Here is an 18,717-nt window from a genome sequence, read left to right as displayed (position 1 = left end):
CTTAGAAAGAGGGACCTTTCTTCTGTTATGAAAAAAGAAAAAAAAAGATGAGTTTGCATATAACCAACTTGTGTTATTTTTATGTTGAGAAAGGCTCTTAACGAAATAGATGATGAAGAAGAAGAAACTGTTAACAGCCAGTCAGAGGAAAGTGAGAATGAGTTGGATAACTCTCTAAACTCTCAGTCTAACATGAATGCAGACAGGTATGTATATATGACATAGGTATAAGTACAACACTTTTCTTTTTTTCCAAGACCATTTTTTCCAGCTTTATTGAGAGATCATTGATATGTAATCTTGTGTATATTTAAGGTGCAAATTTGTTGATTTGATACATTAATGTATGCAAAATGATCACCATAGCATTATCTAATTCTCTATCGCATCACATAATTACCATTTCTTTTTATGGTGAGAGCATTTAAGATCTATTCATTTAGCAAATTTCAAGTATATAATACAGGATTATTAGCTATAATCATTATGCTGTGCATTAGATCTCTAGAAGTTATTCATCTTATTACTAGAAGTCTTTATCCCTTTACCATCTTCCCATTTTCCCTGCCCCAGCCTCTGTTAACCACTATTCTACTTTGTTTCTGTGAGTTCAGCTTTTTTAGATTTCACATATAAGTAATACAGTATTTGTCTTTCTCTGTCTCACTTATCTCACTTAGCATAATGCCCTCAGGTTTCATTTACATTGTCACAAATGGTAGGATTTCCTTTTTTTTTTTTTCATGGCTGGATAGTATTTCATTATCTATCTATCTATCTATCTATCTATCTATCTATCTATCTATCTATCATCTACCTACCTATTTTGCATCTTCTTTATTCATTCACCTGTCGACAGACACTTAGGTTGTTTCCATATCTTGGCAATTGTGAATAATGCTGCAATCAATATGGGAATACAGATATCTCTTTTGTGTCCTGTTTTCATTTCCTTTGGCTATATACCCAGAAGTGGGATTGCTAGATCATGTGGTAGTACTATTTTTTGAGGAACAGCTAGTTTTCCATAGTGGTGGCACCAATTTATATTCCCATTAACAGTGCACAAAGATTCCCTTTTCTCCACATTCTCAGCAACACTTGTTATCTTTTGACTTTTTTATAATAACCATTCTAATGGGCATGAAGTGATATCTCATTGTGATTTTGATTTGCATTTCTCTGATGATTAATATGTTGAGTACTTTTTATGTACCTGTTGGCTGTTGGCTATTTGTATCTTTGTTTAGGTCTTCTGCCTTTGAGTGTGTGTGTGTGTATTTGTGTGTTTTTGCAGGAAACTGAATTAAGTTTCATTTATTTTAGGGCAAACTCAAAAGGGTTCTTTTCTTTTTTTTAATTATCCCAGCACATTATTACAAAAAAACCCAACCTGCTGGGTGTGGGGACCATGCTTGTGAACACAGTCCCAACAGTACTATTTTGGTGGTTGATATTTTTCAGAGCATTTCGTTTTTCATTTCTAGAGATCATTGTTAGCAAAGTCCTGTGGGATACTACAAAGTTCTTATTAGCTGTTCTTTAATGTGTAACATTATGCTTGATAAATAAAGGGCGCCTCTGCCCATTTTAAAATTCAGATATTAAAAAAATTCTTTATTGTTTAAAGTATTACATATGTCTCCCTTTCCCCCATTGACCTGTCCCCAGCCACTCCCACCCCCAGCACAGCCCTCACATCCCTAGTGTCTGTGTTCATTGGTTATGCTATATGCATGCATACAAGTCCTTTGGTTGATCTCCTCTTTCCCCCCCAACACCCCCCCCCCCAACCCACCTTCCTTCTGAAGTTTGGTGTATCATGTTTATTGATTTGCGGATATTGTACCATCCTTGCATCCCCGGAGTAAATCTCACTTGGTCGTGGTGTATGATCTTTCTAATGTAATGTTGGATCCTTTTTCTTAGAATTTTGTTGAGGATTTTAGCACCTATGTTCATCAGGGATATTGGCCTGTAATTCTCTTTCCTTTTAGTGTCTTTATCTGGTTTTGGGATTAGGGTAATGCTGGATTCATGGAAAGAGCTTGGAATGTGCCTTCCTCTTGAATTTTTTTGAATAGTCTGGGAAGGATAGGTTTTAGTTCTTCTATGACTGATAAAACTCCCCAGTGAAGCTATCTAGCCCAGGGTTTTTGTTTACAGGAAGTTTTTTTTTTAAATTGTTTAAAGTATCACAAATAGTAGAACATATGTCTCCTTTTCCCCCTATTGACCTCCCCCCGGCCTCCCCCAATCCCATGGCACATGCCCTCACCCCCCTAGTGTCTGTGTCCATTGGTTATGCTTCTATGCATGCCTACAAGTCATGTGGTTGATCTCTTACCCACCCCCCACAACACTCCCCTGCCTTCCCGCTGAAGTTTGAAAGTCTGTTCAATGCTTCTTTGTCTTTGTATCTATTTTTGCTCATCAGTTTATGATGTTCATTATATTCCACAAATGAGTGAGATCATGTGATGTTTATCTTTCACTGACTGGCTTATTTTGCTTAGCATAATGCTCCCCAGTTCCATCCATGGTGTTGGAAATGGTAAGAATTCCTTCCTCTTTATAGCAGTGTAGTATTCCATTGTATAGATGTACCATAGTTTTCTAATCCACTCATCTGCTGATGGGCACTTAGGCTGTTTCCAAATCTTAGCTATTGTAAATTGTGCTGCTATGAACAATAGGGGTGCATATATCCTTTCTGATTGGTGTTTCTAGTTTCTTGGGATATATTCCTAGAAGTGGTATTACTGGGTCAAATGGCAGTTCTATTTTTAATTTTTTGAGGAAATGCCATACTGTCTCCCACAGTGGCTGCACCAGTCTGCATTTCTACCAGCAGTGCAAGAGGGTTCCTTTTTCTCTACATCCTCTACAGCACTTGTTTATTGATTTGTTGATGATAGCCATTCTGACAGGTGTGAGATGGTACTCATTGTTGTTTTGATTTGCATCTCTCAGATGATTAGTGACTTTGAGCATGATTTCATATGTCTCTCGGCCTTCTGTATGTCCTCTTTCAAAAAGTGTCTATTTAGGTTCTTTGCCCATTTTTCTTATTGGATTGTTTATCTTTCTTTTGCTAAATTGTATGAGTTCTCTATAAATTTTGGAGATTAAACCCTTATTGGAGATAACATTGGCAAATATGTTCTCCCAGCAGTGGGCTTTCTTGCTGTTTTGTTGATGGTTTCTTTTGCTGTGCAAAACCTTTTTATTTTGATGTAGTCCCAGTTGTTTATTTTCTCCTTAGTTTCCATTACCCTAGGAGTTTTATCAGTAAAGATATTGCTACGACAAATGTCTGCTATTTTGCTGCCCATGTAGTCTTCTAAGATTTTTATGGTTTCCTGCCTTACATTTAAGTCCTTTATCCGTTTTGAGTTTATTTTTGTGTATGGTGTAAGTTGGTGGTCTAGTTTCATTTTTTTGCATGTATCTGTCCAATTTTTTCAACACCATTTATTGAAGAGACTCTCTTGACTCCATTGTATGTTCTTGCCTCCTTTGTCAAATATTGATTGAGCATAGTGGCTTGGGTCGATTTTTGGGTTCTCTGTTCTGTTCCATTGGTCTATATGTCTGTTCTTGTGCCAGTACCTGGCAATTTTGAGAACAGTGGCTTTGTAATATAGGTTGATATCTGGTATTGTGATTCCTCCAACATTGTTCTTCTTTCTCAAGATTGCTACAACTGTACAGTGTCTTTTTTTATTTCATATGAATTTTTGGAGAGTTTGTTCTAGGTCTTTGAAATATGCTGTTGGTATTTTAATGGGGATTGCATTGAATCTATAGATTGCTTTGGGTAGTATGGACATTTTGATGATGTTGATTCTATCAATCCATGAACACAGTATATTCTTCCATTTGTTTATGTCTTCCTCCATCTCTTTTTTTCAACGTCCTGTAGTTTTACCTCCTTAGTTAAGTTTATTTCTAGGTGTCTTAACTTTTTTGGTGCAGTGGTAAATAGGATTGTTTTTTTCATTTCTCTTTCTGTGAGTTCATTACTGGTGTATAAAGAAGCCATAGATTTCTGGGCGTTAATTTTGTATGCTGCTACATTGCCGAATTCATTTATTAAGTCTAGTAGTTTTTCAATGGAGTCTTTAGGGTTTTCAATGTACAATATCATGTCATCTGCAAATAATGACAGTTTTACTTCTTATTTTCTGATTTGGATGCCTTTTATTTCTTCTTCTTGTCTGATAGCAATGGCTAGTACTTCCAGTACTATGTCGAACAGGAGTGGTGAAAGTGTGCATCCCTGTCTTGTTCCTGTTCTTAGGGGAAACTGTTTTACTTTTTGCCCACTGTTTTACTTTTTGAGTATGATGTTGGCTGTAGGTTTGTCATATAAGGCTTTTATTATGTTAGGGTCTGATCCCTCTATTCCCACTTTGCTGAGAGGTTTTATCAGGAAAGGGTATTGTATTTTGTCAAATGCTTTTTCTGCATTAATTGATATGATTATGTGATTTTTGTCTCCAATTTGTTTATGTGATGTATCACGTTTATTGATTTGTTGATATTGTACCAACCTTGCATACCTGGAATAATTCCCACTTGGTCATGGTGTATGATCTTTCTAATGTAATGCTGGATCTGATTTGCTAGAATTTTGTTTAGGATTTTAGCATCTATGTTCATCAGGGATATTGGCCTGTAATTCTCTTTTTTTGTAGTGTCTTTAGCTGGTTTTGGGATTAGGGTAATGCTGGTTTCATGGAAAGAACTTGGAAGTGTGCCTTCCTCTTAAATTTTTTGGAATTTTAATAAAGAAAAAATAAATAAAATAAAACTTTTTTTAATAGTATGAGAAAGATAGGTTTTAGTTCTTTGAATGTTTTGTAAAACTCACCTGTGAAGCCATCCGGTCCAGGGCTTTTGTTTGCTGGATGTTTTTTTTTGTTTTTTTTTTAAATATATTTTATTGATGTTTTACAGAGAGGAAGGGAGAGGGATAGAAAGCTAGAAACATCGATGAGAGAAAAACATCGATCAGCTGCCTCCTGCACACCCCCCACTGGGGATGTGCCCGCAACCAAGGTACATGCCCTTGACCGGAATCGAACCCGGGACCCTTCAGTCCGCAGGCTGACGCTCTATCCACTGAGCCAAACCGGTTTCGGCTGCTGGATGTTTTTTGATTACTCCTTCCATTTCCTCCATAGTTATGGGCCTATTCAGATTTTTTGTTTCTTCCGGATTGAGTTTTGGGAGGTTGTATTTTTTTAGGAATGTGTCCATTTTTTCTAAGTTGACCAGTTTGTTGGAATATAATTGTTCATAGTATTTATTTATTTTTTTTACAATCCTTTGTATTTCTGTGGGGTCTGTTGTTATTTCGCCTCTTTCATTTCTGATTTTGTTTATTTGGGTCCTCTCTCTTTGCTTCTTGGTGAGCCTGCCTAGAGGTTCATCAATCTTGTTTATCCTTTCAAAGAACCAGCTCTTGGTTTTATTATTCTTTTTGCATTGTTTTTTTTGGTCTCTGTGTCATTTATTTCTGCTTTGATCTTTATTATTTTCTTCCTTCTCCTCATTCTGGGCTTTTCTTGTTATTCTCTTTCTAATTCTTTGTAGAGTTAGATAATTTATTACCAGTATTTCTTGTTTTTTTTTGAGGTAGGCCTGTAATGCTATGAACTTCGCTTTTAGGACTGCTTTCACTGTGTCCCATACATTTTGGATTGTTGTGTTTTCATTGTCATTTGTTTCCAGGATGTTTTTTTTTTTATTCTTTGACCTCTTTGGTAACCCAATTGTTGTTTAATAACATGCTATTTAATCTCCAACTGTTTGACTTTTTTTTTTATAGTTGATTTCTAATATTATTCCATTGTGATCTGAGAAGATGCTTGACATGATTTCTATCTTCTTGAATTTGTAGTGATTTAGCCTGTGTCCTAATATGTGGTCTATCTTTGAAAATATCTCATGTGCACTTAAGAAGAATGTATATTCTTTAGCTTTGGGGTGAAATATTCTGAAGATGTCAAGTCCATCTGATCTAGTGAGTCGTTTAGGATTGTTATTTCTTTGTTGATTTTTGTCTAGAGGATTTATCCAGTGATGTCAATGGAGTATTAAAGTCCCCTACTTTGATTGTATTGCTGTCAATCTCTCCCTTGATATCTGCCAGAAGTTTTTTTTATGTATTTGGGTGCTCCTGCATTGGGTGCATATATGTTTACCAGAGTTATATCCTTTTGTTGTATTGATGCCTTTAGTGTTATGAAGTGACCTTTCTTGTCTCTTGTTATGGCCTTCACTTTGAGGTCTATTTTGTCAGATATAAGTATTGCTACCCCAGCTTTTTTTTTTTTTCATTTTCTTTTGCCTGAAAGATATTTTTTCCATCCCTTCATTTTCAGTCTGAGTCCTTTGTCCTGAAGTGGGTCTCTTATAGACAGCCACTTAATGGGTCATATTTTCTTACCCATTCAGCCACTTGATGTCTTTTGATTGGAGCATTTAATCCATTTACGTTTAAGGTTATTATTGATAGGTACTTGTTTATAGACATTTTTATTCTTTATGCCTGTATTCCTTCTTCTCTTTCTTTTCTTCTTTATACAACAGTCTCTTTAGCATTTCTTGCATTGCTGGCTTGGTATTGATAAACTCCCTTAGCCTTTTATTTTGTCTGCGAAGTTCCTGATTTCCCCTTCAATTTTGCATATTATGCTTGCTGAATAGAGTATTCTTGGATTCAGTCCCTTGCTTTGCATCACTTTATATACTTCATTCCATCCCCTTGTGGCCTGATGTGTTTCTGTTAAGAAATCAGTTGATAGTCTATTGGGAGATCCCTTGTAGGTAACTCTCTGTCTCTTGCAGCCTTTAAGATTCTCTCTTTGTCGTTAACATTTGCCATTGTAACTATGACGTGTCTTGGTGTGGGTCTTTTGGGGTTCATCTTGTTTAGGACTCTCTGTACTTGTGTGACTTTTCTCCAAATCAGGGAAGTTTTCTGTCATTATTTCTTCAAATATGTTTTCTAATTCTTGCTCCTCTTCTTGTCATTCTGGCACCCTTATTATACAGATGTTACTTCTTTTCATGTTGTCCCAAAGCTCCCTTAGGCTCTCCTCCTACTTTCTAACTTTTTCTCCAATTGCTGTTCAGATTGGGTATGTTTTCTGTCCTGTCTTCTAACTCACTAATTCGGTCCTCTGCTTCTTCTAGTCTACTGTTGAAACCTTCCATTGTGTTTTTTATTGTAGCTATATCATTCTTGATTTTTTTCTTGATTCTTACATAAGTCGTTGATTTTCTCATCCAGATGGTTTAGGAACTGTGTGACCCTTTGAATTCTTTTTCTGACATTTTGCATGCCTCTGTTTCATTTAGTTCTTTTTCTGATGATTCCTCCTTTTCTTTCCTTTGGGGGTTGTTTCTGTCTCCCCATTTTTGCTCTCACTGAGGAGTCCAGGTGCCAAGTCTCATGGGGCCTGTGGTTGAAGCAGAGGGCTTGGTGGGAGGGTCACAAACTCTGGAACTCTTTGGAGGTCCCAGATGCAGGTAGCACAGGGCCTGTGGCTAAAGCAGCTGAGTTGGCAGGAATATCATGCACTCTGAGACTCACTGTAACGCCCAGGTGCCAGTTAGCATGGGGCCTGTGGCTGAAGCAGCCTGCTTGGCAGGAGGGTCATGCACTTTGATACTCCTGCAGGGCCCATGCACTGGGTAGCGTGGGGTTTGCGGCTGAAGTGGCGGGCTTGGCGGGAGGGTTGTGCACTCTGGGACTTGACTGAGGGCCCCGGCGCCGGGTAACGTGGGGCCTGCAGCTGAAGTGGTGAGCTTGGTGGGAGGGGGTTGTATTCTAGGATTCACAGGACTTTGTGGCTGGGGAGGCAGGAGTCCTGAAGTCTGTGGGTCTGCAGATGAGGTAGCAGGTTTTTGGCTGGAATGAAAATCAGATATTTTTTGGCTATTGTTGTATGAATTCTTTGTATATTTTGGATATTAACCTCTTATCAGATATATGAATTACAAATATTTTCTCCCATTTTGTAAGTTGCCTTTTCATTTTGTTGTTTGTTTCTTTTGCTGTGCAGAAACTGTTTGGTTTGATGTAGTCCCATATTCATTTTTGCTTTTATTGCTTATGCTTTGGGTATCCTATATAATAAAAGGGTAATATGCAAATTGACCCTAATGGCGGAACGACTGGGAATGACCAGTTGCTATGATGCGTACTGACCACCAGGGGGCAGATGCTCAACGTAGGAGCTGCCCCCTGGTGGTCAGTGTGCTCCCACAGAGGGAGCTTCACTCAGCCACAAGCTGAGCTGATGGCTGCGAGTACAGTGACGGTGGTGGAAGCCTCTCCCGAATCCTTGGCAGTCGGAAATCCCCCAAGGGGTCCTGGTCTGCCAGAGGGATGTCTGACTTCCAGCTTAGGCCCGATTCCCCGGGGAACTCCTGGAATGCAAGAGGGCACCAGCCGGCCTGAGGAATCCCCTGAGTGCACGAATTTTTGTGCACTGGACCTCTAGTCATATATAAAAATTGTTACCAGATCCGTGTTGCTGTTTGTTTGTTTTTTTCTAGGAATTTTACCATTTCAGGTCTTATGTTGAAGTCTTTAATCTATTTAGAGTTAATTTTTGTGAGTGATATAAGATAGAGGTCCAATTTTATTCTTCTGTTCTTGTTTGTCCAATTTCCCCAGTACTATTTATTGAAGAAACTGTCCTTCCTCCTTGTCAAATATTCATTGACTGCTTATGTGAGGGTTTTTTTCCTGGCTCTTGCTTCTGTTCTACTGGTCTTTGTGTCTTTTTACTCCAGTCTATTTTCTGCTAACCATTTAACTTTTTGATTGCATACACTCTATCCTTTTACCCACCCCTTTTGTTTTTGATGTCACTATTTACATCTTTTTATACTGTGTATACATTAACAATGTACTGTAGTTGTGGCTATTTTTAATACCTTTGTTCTTTAATCTTTATACTAGAGCTAAGTAGTTAATATATCACCGTATTACAGTATTAGGCTAGTCTGAATATGACAATATTCTCATGTTTACTAGTCTGTTGTTTATTTTCAAATGTTTTCATGTTACTAATTAATGCCTTTTCATTTAATCTTGAAAAATTTCTGTCAGCATTTTTTTGTCAGGCAGGTTTAGTGGTGATGAATTCCCTCAGCTTTTGTTTATTAGGGAAAGTCTTGCCTTCATTTCTGAAGGACAGTTTTGCTGGGTAAAGTATTCCTGGTTGGTAGTTTCTTTCTTTTAGCACTTTGAATATATCATTTCATTCTCTCCTGGCCTGCAAGGCCTCTTGAGAAATTCAAGCACATTTACTATGTTTTATGCCATCTTCTTTTATTAGTTGAAAGTATATTCTTAATTTAAGAATGTTTTTATTTTGATATTTGAAAAAAAATTATAAGAATAGTATAAAAATTCTTGTATACTTTTTACTTAGATTCACTAATTGTTAACATTGTCTATTTGCTATATCATTTTTCTCTATATATTTATACACAATGCATACACACATATCTGGAAGTGAGCTTCATGCTTCATGTTCTTTTATCCCTCAATATGTGAGTGGATATTTCCTAAAGGACAAGATCATGCATTCACACAGTCACAGTACAATAATTATAATGGATAAATTACATTGATTCAATTCTATTATCTAATCTGTAGATCTTATTTAGATTTCTTTGCCCTTTAGTATTATTTATGGTCATTCTTTTTTAGTGTTTTAAGAATCAATCATGATCTCTTATTACATTTTGTTTTCATGTCTCTTTCATCTTCTTTAATCTGGAAACTCCTTTTAGTGTTTCCTTGTTTTTCATAACATTTACCGATCTGAAGACATACAGGCCAATTATTTTATAGAATATCCTCTAATTTGACTTTGGTATTTCTTTGTGATTGGACTCAGGTTATACATTTTGTACAGGAATACCTCTGAAGTGAGGCTAAGTCCTCAGTGCATGACATCAGAAGGAAATGATATCATTAGTTCCATTATTAGTTTGTCTATTTTGTTAAATTTTTAAAGAACCAGGATTTTGATTTACCAATTAGAGCTACTATTTTTCTGATTTCTTTCTCATCAATTTTTGCTTTTGTCTTTATTTCCTTCCTTGTTCTTTTGTTTTGGTTTACTTTTTTTCTCTAGCATTTAGAGTTGGCAGTTGATTTTCATTCTTTTTTTCTTACTTGACAGATCTATTTCAGGTTCTGAATTTTCCTCTGATCACTAATTTAAATGTGTACCATATATTCTAATATATAGTGTTTTGTTATTTTAGAAATTAGGTAATTTAACTTTAGATTTTCCTCTTTTACCTAAGAGTTGTTTAATATGTTTAAAAAATGTTTCCAGATAGAAAAGCCTCTTTGTTTTTTTGTTTTATTACTTCTAGTTTTATTTCATTACGTTCAGAGTTTATAATATTTTTACATGTGGAACTTAATGATGTTTTCTTTGTGACCTAATAGATCAAATTTTTGTGAATGTTCTGTGTGTGTGCTTGAGAAGAAGGTGCATTCTCTATTAACAAGGTACAAAGTTCTAAATGTATAGCCACAAGATCTACCTCATTGATTATCTTCTGTATCCCTATTTATTTTTATCAAATCTTATATTGAGAGTAATGTATTAAAGTCTCTTCCTATTATTGTTTCAATTTTTCTTTGCATTTGATGTTTATATTTCTTTGTAGAGTCAAATACCTCCATTCTTATAAAGGTGCTTGTTGCATGTTTCAGTAGATGGATCTCCATAAATATTGTATTTCATTGTGAAATATGGCTTTTAGCATTTGAAAGTATTCTTTGTCACACTGAATGCTTTTTGGCTTCATTTCTACTTTTTTTAATATCAGGAATGAAACTTCTGCCTTCTTATTTCTAAATTGCTTGTTTATCTTTGCTTATCCTTATTTAGCCTTTCTGAATTATTGTGTACTAGGTATGTCCCTTGTAGTCAACATAGAATTGGGCCTTGTCTTGTTAGCCAATATGAAGATCTTTTTTTTTTTTTAATTGGTGAAGTTTCCTGAAGCACGCATTGATACAGTTATGTTTGATGTCAACTTTGTCATTATACTGTAATTATAGTTTTCTTTCTCTATGTTCTTTTTGATTTTTAGGAAGTTTGTAATTTTGTTCTAGTTGGTTTCCTTTTTTTTTTTTGTATCTATCTTTTATATAGCTTTTAATTCCCTGTTTTCTTATTTAACCTTTTACTGTCAGGTGTGTTGGTTTTAAGTGGATTTTTTGGTTTCTATCCATTGCCTATTCAACAAATAAATTGTTCTACATTCCCATTATTTCCCTTTTTTTTTCTCCATCCTTCTCCCCATTTTTAGCTGCATACTTTTTTGCTTTCACAGAAAATAAAACATTTATGTATTATTCTTCCTTGTATATTTCTATTTTTGTTTTAATCTTAGAGCTACAATTAAATGTATTAAATGCTCATTTTAGTCCTTTTATGTTATTTCTCTAGTTAACTCTTGGTTGGCTCTCTCAGATAAAGCTTATTATAGGGCTTTTGAATATAATGTTCCTTGAGTTCTTAAAGGTTAAAAGTTTTTTTATAGCTTTGATATTTGGACAACTTAGCTGAATATAAAACCTTTGGTTTATATGTTTTTTCCCCCCTTAACTTTCTTAAAAATGCTACTCCACCTTGGGTTTGCTTTGAATATTACCTTTGAGAAGTCTGATGCTAGGATAATTTTCTTGCCTTTTTAAATAATTTGGATATTAAGACACTTGTATCTAGTGACTTTAAATTTATATTCTAATATTTTAGCATTTAAATTTTATTTCCTTTTTATTTTAAATATTGCCAAGTTATGTCTTGGAGTTTATCTTTCCAGATCAATTTTTGCTTTCTAAAAAAAGCCCTTTCATATATCGATTCAGTTTTTTGTTTTTAAGTTTTGGATTATAATCTCCCTTATTAAATGTTTATTTAACAATTCTCCATTAAACACATTATAATTTAATCTTTATTTTTGAGGTAGTTTTCCCTTTTCTTGGATTTATTTCCTGAGTTCAATCAATTCTTGTTTTTGTTTCTTTCTGACTTTTATCCATTTTAGGTCTTAGTTTTGGATTTTCTGGTTGAAGATTTATAGGTATAGAGCTTAAAATATATTTCATTTTGTTTAAATATATTTCATTTCATTTAAATAAAGTGTGTTTTAGTTTTCTTCTGTTTGTTTTTGGGTGTGTGTGTCAGGGGTGAATTTTCATTAGCTGAAATCTTTCAATTTAAACTTTCTATTTCTATTCAAGTCAATTTTGGTAAATTACATTTTCTTAGGGACTTACCCATTTTATTTACGTTTAATATTTTGTCATTGTTTTGTTATATTGCCTTGTATGGATATATACAATTGCATAGTCCAGCCGTTGGCAAACTACGGCCCGCGGGCCGGATCCGGCTATTCTGTCCGGTTCTCTTGCTCTCCCCTCCGCTCCTTTACTTTGAATTTATATTAGTTCACACAAACACTCCATCCATGCTTTTGTTCCGGCCCTCCGGTCCAGTTTAAGAACCCATTGTGGCCCTCGAGTCAAAAAGTTTGCCTACCGTTGGCATAGTCCCTTTTTAGTCAAATACGGTAACACTGGTTCCAGGGATTAGGTTGTGGGTAAATTTGGGGGATTATTCTTAAGCCTACCATAGATAGTAGTATATTACTTTTCTTGTTATTATTTCATATAACTTGACTCTTCAAAGTATAAACATTAGAGACAAATGTGAGTTCATATGGGTTTGAATTTTCCCAATTTGTACAGAAATCTCATTCCAACTTTTTCTTAGGATTTGTCCTAAGTTTAGACTTAGAGCTAGCACTGTCTTACAGAGGAGTCTTTCTGATGCTTTGATAAATAACCACCTGTGAATAGACTATATTACGGATATTTTACTTAGTATACACTGAGTGGCCAGATTATTATGCTTTCAGAGATCATAATAATCTGGCCACTCAGTGTACTTCATAGCAACTAATGTTCAGTGTACTACCTGTAAGTTGCTTGAAGGCAACTCCATTAGGTTGAGGTCTGTGGAGCCACTAAAGAAGATTTCACTTTTCCTGGTTTATTTGTGGGGTGTGTTTTTTGGTAAAGGCTTTATTTATTTACTACAAGCCCTATGCACGAATCCGTGTGCCAGTAGGTCGCTGCCGCCCTCCTGTAGCTCTCTGCCCGCTGCCCCGCCCTCCTGTAGCTCCCCCTGCACTCCCCTCATAGCTTGCTGCCCTGCCCCCTCCTGTAGCTCTCCGCCTCCCCCTTGCTTGCTGCCCTGCCCCGTCCTGTAGCTCTCCGCTGCCTGCTTGTAGTTTGCTGCCCCACCCTCCTACAGATCCATGATCCAGTCGTTATGTGGTTGGTCCTTACCCCTCAGGGCGTAATGGATAATTAGCATATTCCTCTCTTATTATATAGGAGGATAGTTAACACTAGAGGCCTGGTGCTCTGGGGGGTAGGTCCCTCAGCCTGGCTTGCACTGTCTCACAGTCCAGGAGCCCTTGGGGGATGTCTGACTGCCACGGAGGCAGGAGAGGCTCCCACCACTACCGCTGCACTCGCCAGCCATGAGCCAGGCTTCTGGCTGAGCGGCGCTCCCCCTGTGGGAGCGCACTGACCACCAGGAGGCAGCTCCTGCGTTGAGCGTCTGCCCCCTGGTGGCCAGTGCATGTCATAGTGGCCGGTTGTTCCGCCGTTCTGTGTATTTGCATATTAGCCTTTTATTATATAGGATACCACACAGTCTACCTATTTAAAGTGTAATATTTGGCCTGGCTAGTGTGGCTTAATGGTTGAGTATCAACCTATGAACCAGAAGGTCATAGTTTGATTTCCGGTCAGGGTACATGCATGGGTGTAGGCTCTATCCCTGGTGGGGGGTGCAGGAGGCAACCAGTTCTCTCTCATCATTGATGTTTCTATCTCTCCCTCTCCCTCCCGCTCTGAAATCAATAAAAATATATTTAAAATATAATATTTGATGATTTTTAATATATTCACAGATTTGTACAATCTACAATCAATTTTAAAACATTTGTGTTACTCCTAAAAGAAAACCCATACTGTGTAACCCCAAACTCTTGAGCCCTACCTAATCTATTCATTTGGTCTATTTTCTATCTCTGTAGATTTGCTAATTCTGGACATTTCATATATATAGAATCATGCACTATGTGGTCTTTTGTGTCTGGTGTGTTTTACTTAGTATGTTTTCAAGATTCATCCATGTTGTAGATATATCAGTGCTTCATTTAATGGTTCCATAATATTTCATTGTGTGGATATATCACATTCATCAGCTGGTGGATGTTTGGGTTGTTTCTGCTTTTTGGTCCCCTAGCTCTTTTTTTTGTTTTTTTTGTTAATCCTCACTTGAGGATATTTTTCCATTGATTTTTAGAGAGAGTAGAAGGGAGGGAGAGAGGCAGAGAGAAAGAAACATCGATGTCAGAAAGATACAATGATTGGTTGCCTCCTGTACATGCCTCAACCAGGGCAGGGAATCAAGCCTACAACCTAGGTACATGCCCTTGACCAGGATCAAAACTGGGACCTTCAGTCCGTGAGCCAGTGCTCTGTCCACTAAGCCAATCTGGCCAAGGCTGGTCTCCTAGATCTTTTAAGTCTCAGTCTAATTGAGAAATAGACAATTGGAGATTAAAATACCAGCTTTATCAATGATGAAGATGATTACAGCATAAAGCTTAGCTCTCTTAATTTTCTGCGCTATAGCTCTTCTTCCCACTCCCTCTCCCAGGTTTTCAACACACAGGGCAGAGTCTGCTCCAGTCACTTTATTTCAGTGATGAGCAGAGATGGTGCTCCTGGAACAGGCTCTTAGTAGGAGAGAGAAACCAGAAGAGATGAAGTCTTGTACTATTTCTAGAGAAAGAGGGAGGAGGATGGGACCATACCACTTCAGAAAGGGAAAAGTCCCTGCTTTAGGAGTCAACACAGGCTGGATACTGGGAGGGAGATGGAATGATTCCTTCTAACACGAAGAAGACTGATATTTTAGCCTGGCCAGTGTGGATCAGTGGTTGAGCACTGACCTATGGACCAGTAGGTCACTGTTCAAATCCTAGTTGCAGCACATGCCCGGGTTGTGGGCTGGACCCTCAGAGGGTGTGCAGGAAGCAGCTGATCAATGGTTCTCTCTCATTATTGATGTTTCTATCTTGTTCTCACTCTCCCTTCTTCTCTAAAATCAATAAAAGTATATATTTTTTAAAAAAGAAGACTGGCATTTTAGTTCTCATAAGTTAAAGCAAATCATGTTTTCTTTGATTATGAATTATGAAAAGTTTCTTCAAATCAAACATGTAAACAGTTGAACAGTGTAAATGATGGCACTTATTAGTTGTAATATATAGCTTGTTGTCCCATAATTTATAGGTTTCTTCACCAACTAAAGGAAGATAATTCTGAGTTAATTAATAAACTGTGGACTGATATTCAGCAGAAAATAGCAACACAGTCACAAATAACAAGCCCTCTAGGAACTCCATCATCCACCTCTCCATCAGAAGAAAAAAAAGGTTTGTTTTCACATTGTATTATTTCTTACAGATCATAGCTTGCTTTATTTTTTTCTTTCTTGAACACAGTAATTTTTAAAGAAGTTATTTGAGTTTTGACTGTCTTAGCCTAATTGAGTAAAATACTGATTGACCTGTGAATTGAAACGCTTCAGTCTTTTTTTTTTTTCACCTGAGATGCTTATGGAAATACCCTTTGTTTTAGCTGCTCTGAATGCGACCAGTGCTGTCAAGAGAGTCCACACCAGGCTTCAGCCTGAAGAATCTTCTGAGTCTATAGACTCGAGCTACATTGTGGGACAAGTGCTGAACTCAAGGAAGCAAAAGCAGCTGTTAAATAAAGGTTCCGTCCCTTAATTCACAAAGATGAATTATTAGACATGTAACTTGACATGGCCATCTTAATGTCTTAGTAAATGCTTTTCCTTTCAATCATCCAGTTGGATCTAGCTAAGTACGAATTTGTGAGTCATAGCTAAGAAATGCCTCCTTTTATACCATGTAGCTCTGTAGAATGATGGTTCTATACATTCCTTATAGATTGTGTAAACCTGGTTTAATCAGAATAGATTTTTGTGAGAAAATTGTGATAACTTCTATAAAAATCTTTTAAAAATTGTGAACAACAGCCAAAGATTTTTCTAGTAGTTTTCTAGTGTAATTTTGCCTGTTCTTAAAATAGAATGATTTCTGTCATTATCAGTGAAAAGAAAACCGGAGTTGTGTGCCCCTTCCAAGCAGAAGGGAAACATGCTGTCATCTAGCACAGCCTCCACAGACTTGTCCAGTAGCACCAATCCCAGCCTGGATGTCCTCAAGCACATGATACATGAAGTGGAACATGAAATGGAAGACTATGAGCGGTCGACGGGACGCGAAGTCAAGGAACCGCAGAGCAGTCAGGGTCTTACAGGCTTTACCCTGTCGCTGGTGAGCTCCCTCTGTCGCCTGGTCCGGTACCTTAAGGAGGTAAGCAAGCGCATGAGGTTAGTAGGGTCTCCTCTTCAGAGTGCTGGTGGAAAGCTGTAGGGTTTTTTCTCCACACCTAATTGTTTGCAACTTCCAAATAAAGTATAGCCACATTTGAATAGCTTTGTTTAAAATGCCTCAGTTTTAGATTATGTGCAGTGAAGGTTTATCCTCTTCATTTTCCTCTATAAGCTGATTCATGCATCATCTAGCATGTTGGTACATGCTCAGGTAAGTGATGCTGATTTTAATATAAGCCTTAGTGAAATGTAATTGGGAAAGTAAATCTGCTATAAGTAAAATAACTTGTGCTAATATTGACTATTGCTATTTGGCAGTTATAGATTAAATAGAGCTACTCATTCTGCTGCTTTCCTCTGCTTCCTTTTAGTTCATTTTGGAGAGTAGCATGCCTGTTATCTGTAGACACAGATTAGGAAAATCACTTATGTTATCTGCATGACTGGTAACTTGGGCTTTTCTTCAGTATCTTAGTGGCAGGTATTTTATTGTTGTGAAATCATTTATAAGACAAGCAAGAATTGTTTCTTTAATTCATTTGTGAATAATAATCCGCAGAATGCTGTGGAATTAGAGTTAGCTATATAGTTCATCTTTTAAAAAATCTATTCAAACTATTTTTATGTGGTAATTTGTTAAACATAAAATATGACAAATATTTGAGGAAGTGTTATTATTTAAAAATTTGATTCATCTCTGTAACTCAGAGGTTTCAATTCAGAGGTCTTCAGAAAATTGCTTTTTAGTGAAAGATTTATTATGGTATCTGACTTAGGAAAGTGTTAACATTCTTCCACCCTCAAGTCAGGGATCTCCAGGAGTGTACTTTTGGCTCTGAAAGTATTACAGGCTTAGAAGCAAGTACTTTTTAGTTAATCACTTGCTTTACAAAGCTCAACCACTTAAACCTGTTGTCATTTATTTTAAACGAGAGTCCTGGTGCACGAATTTGTGCATAGGTGGGGTCCCTCGGGGTGGCCTGCAGGGATTGGGCCCCAGCTCATGCCCCCAGGCTCACAGCCCCAGCTTGCACCCCCAACCTTGCAGCCCTGCAGCCCTGCCTGGCACCCCACCGTGGCCTGGCCCCTCCCCCTTACCTGCTCCACCATTCCATCTGTGGGGCGATTGGTTGGGCCGGGACCCCCACCCGGCTCCCTCAGTGCCTGGGAGCCAGGCAGCGGCCCTGCCCCCTGCCGCTGCCGCTGGTCGCCATCTGCAGGGCGATTGGGGCCCCTGCTCACACCTGCCTTGGCCTGGCACTGCCCGCTCACCTGCTCCACCATCCCACTGTGGTCCCACTCTCATTGGGGCCTGTCAGGGCCGGCAGCACCTCCACTGTCGCCCACTGCCAGCACCGCATTGCTGATGCCTGCCATGTTCCACGCTTCCCCCTGGTGGTCAGCGCACATCATAGCGAGTGGTTGAACTCTTGGTCAAACAATTTGCATATTAGGCTTTTATTGTGTAGGAGGATTATATCTTAACAGATTTAATTTTCAAATAGGTAATCTATTCACATGCTATGAAATTCAGAGACACAGAAGGGTATGTGATGAAAAATCTAATTCCCACCCCTAACTTCCATTTAACCAGTTTGTTTCTGTGTAGCCAACTGTTACCAGGCATCAGTATATCCTTCCAGAGATGGTCGATGTGTATTCAAGCAATATATATATGTACTTCCCTCCACTTCCTTCTACAAAATTTTAGTTATTCAATTCTATATACCAGCCTGTTTATTGTGTTCTATTTGAACAAGGGGGAGAGGATAAAGCAGCACATTTTAATGAAATATATACCTTTTAATAAAAATATTTAACTCATTACTGTCACATAATATATACTTTGTAAGTATTCTCTTCTTTGACAATTTGGAGTAGAAACTTTTAGTTTTCAACATGTGATGCTATTGATGGGAGTTTATTTGACTTTTTTTTTTTTTTTTTTTTTTTTTTTGTAGAGTGAGCTCCAACTGCGTAAAGAAGTAGAGACAAGGCAGAAACTGGAGCAGGCATTAGGTGATCATCAAGAGCTCATTGATGCTCTGACAGCTGAAATTCTACTTCTTAGAGAAGAAAATACTGCTACCCAGGTACTCAGATGAGAAACCAAACTTTTCTGTGTTTACTAGTATAAAACATCTTTAAG

The 18,717-nt window shown here is 37.5% G+C and overlaps 1 protein-coding gene across 4 annotated transcripts in view; it reads left to right on the top strand.

Moving 5' to 3' along the window:
• SPICE1 (spindle and centriole associated protein 1) overlaps window positions 1-18,717 on the top strand; it is a 61,840-nt gene that overhangs the window by 23,878 nt on the left and 19,245 nt on the right. For all 4 annotated transcript variants that reach the window (XM_080655093.1, XM_080655095.1, XM_080655092.1 and 1 more), the window contains 5 exons: window positions 94-206; window positions 15,437-15,579; window positions 15,785-15,922; window positions 16,283-16,548; window positions 18,530-18,661. In XM_080655093.1, coding sequence (XP_080511219.1) covers window positions 94-206; window positions 15,437-15,579; window positions 15,785-15,922; window positions 16,283-16,548; window positions 18,530-18,661 — 792 coding nt within the window. The remainder of the gene's footprint in view (window positions 1-93; window positions 207-15,436; window positions 15,580-15,784; window positions 15,923-16,282; window positions 16,549-18,529; window positions 18,662-18,717) is intronic.

This window comes from Plecotus auritus (genome assembly GCF_963455305.1).
Source record: "Plecotus auritus genome assembly, chromosome: 2".
NCBI lineage: Eukaryota > Metazoa > Chordata > Mammalia > Chiroptera > Vespertilionidae > Plecotus > Plecotus auritus.
This window is presented reverse-complemented; position numbering and strand designations above follow the sequence as displayed.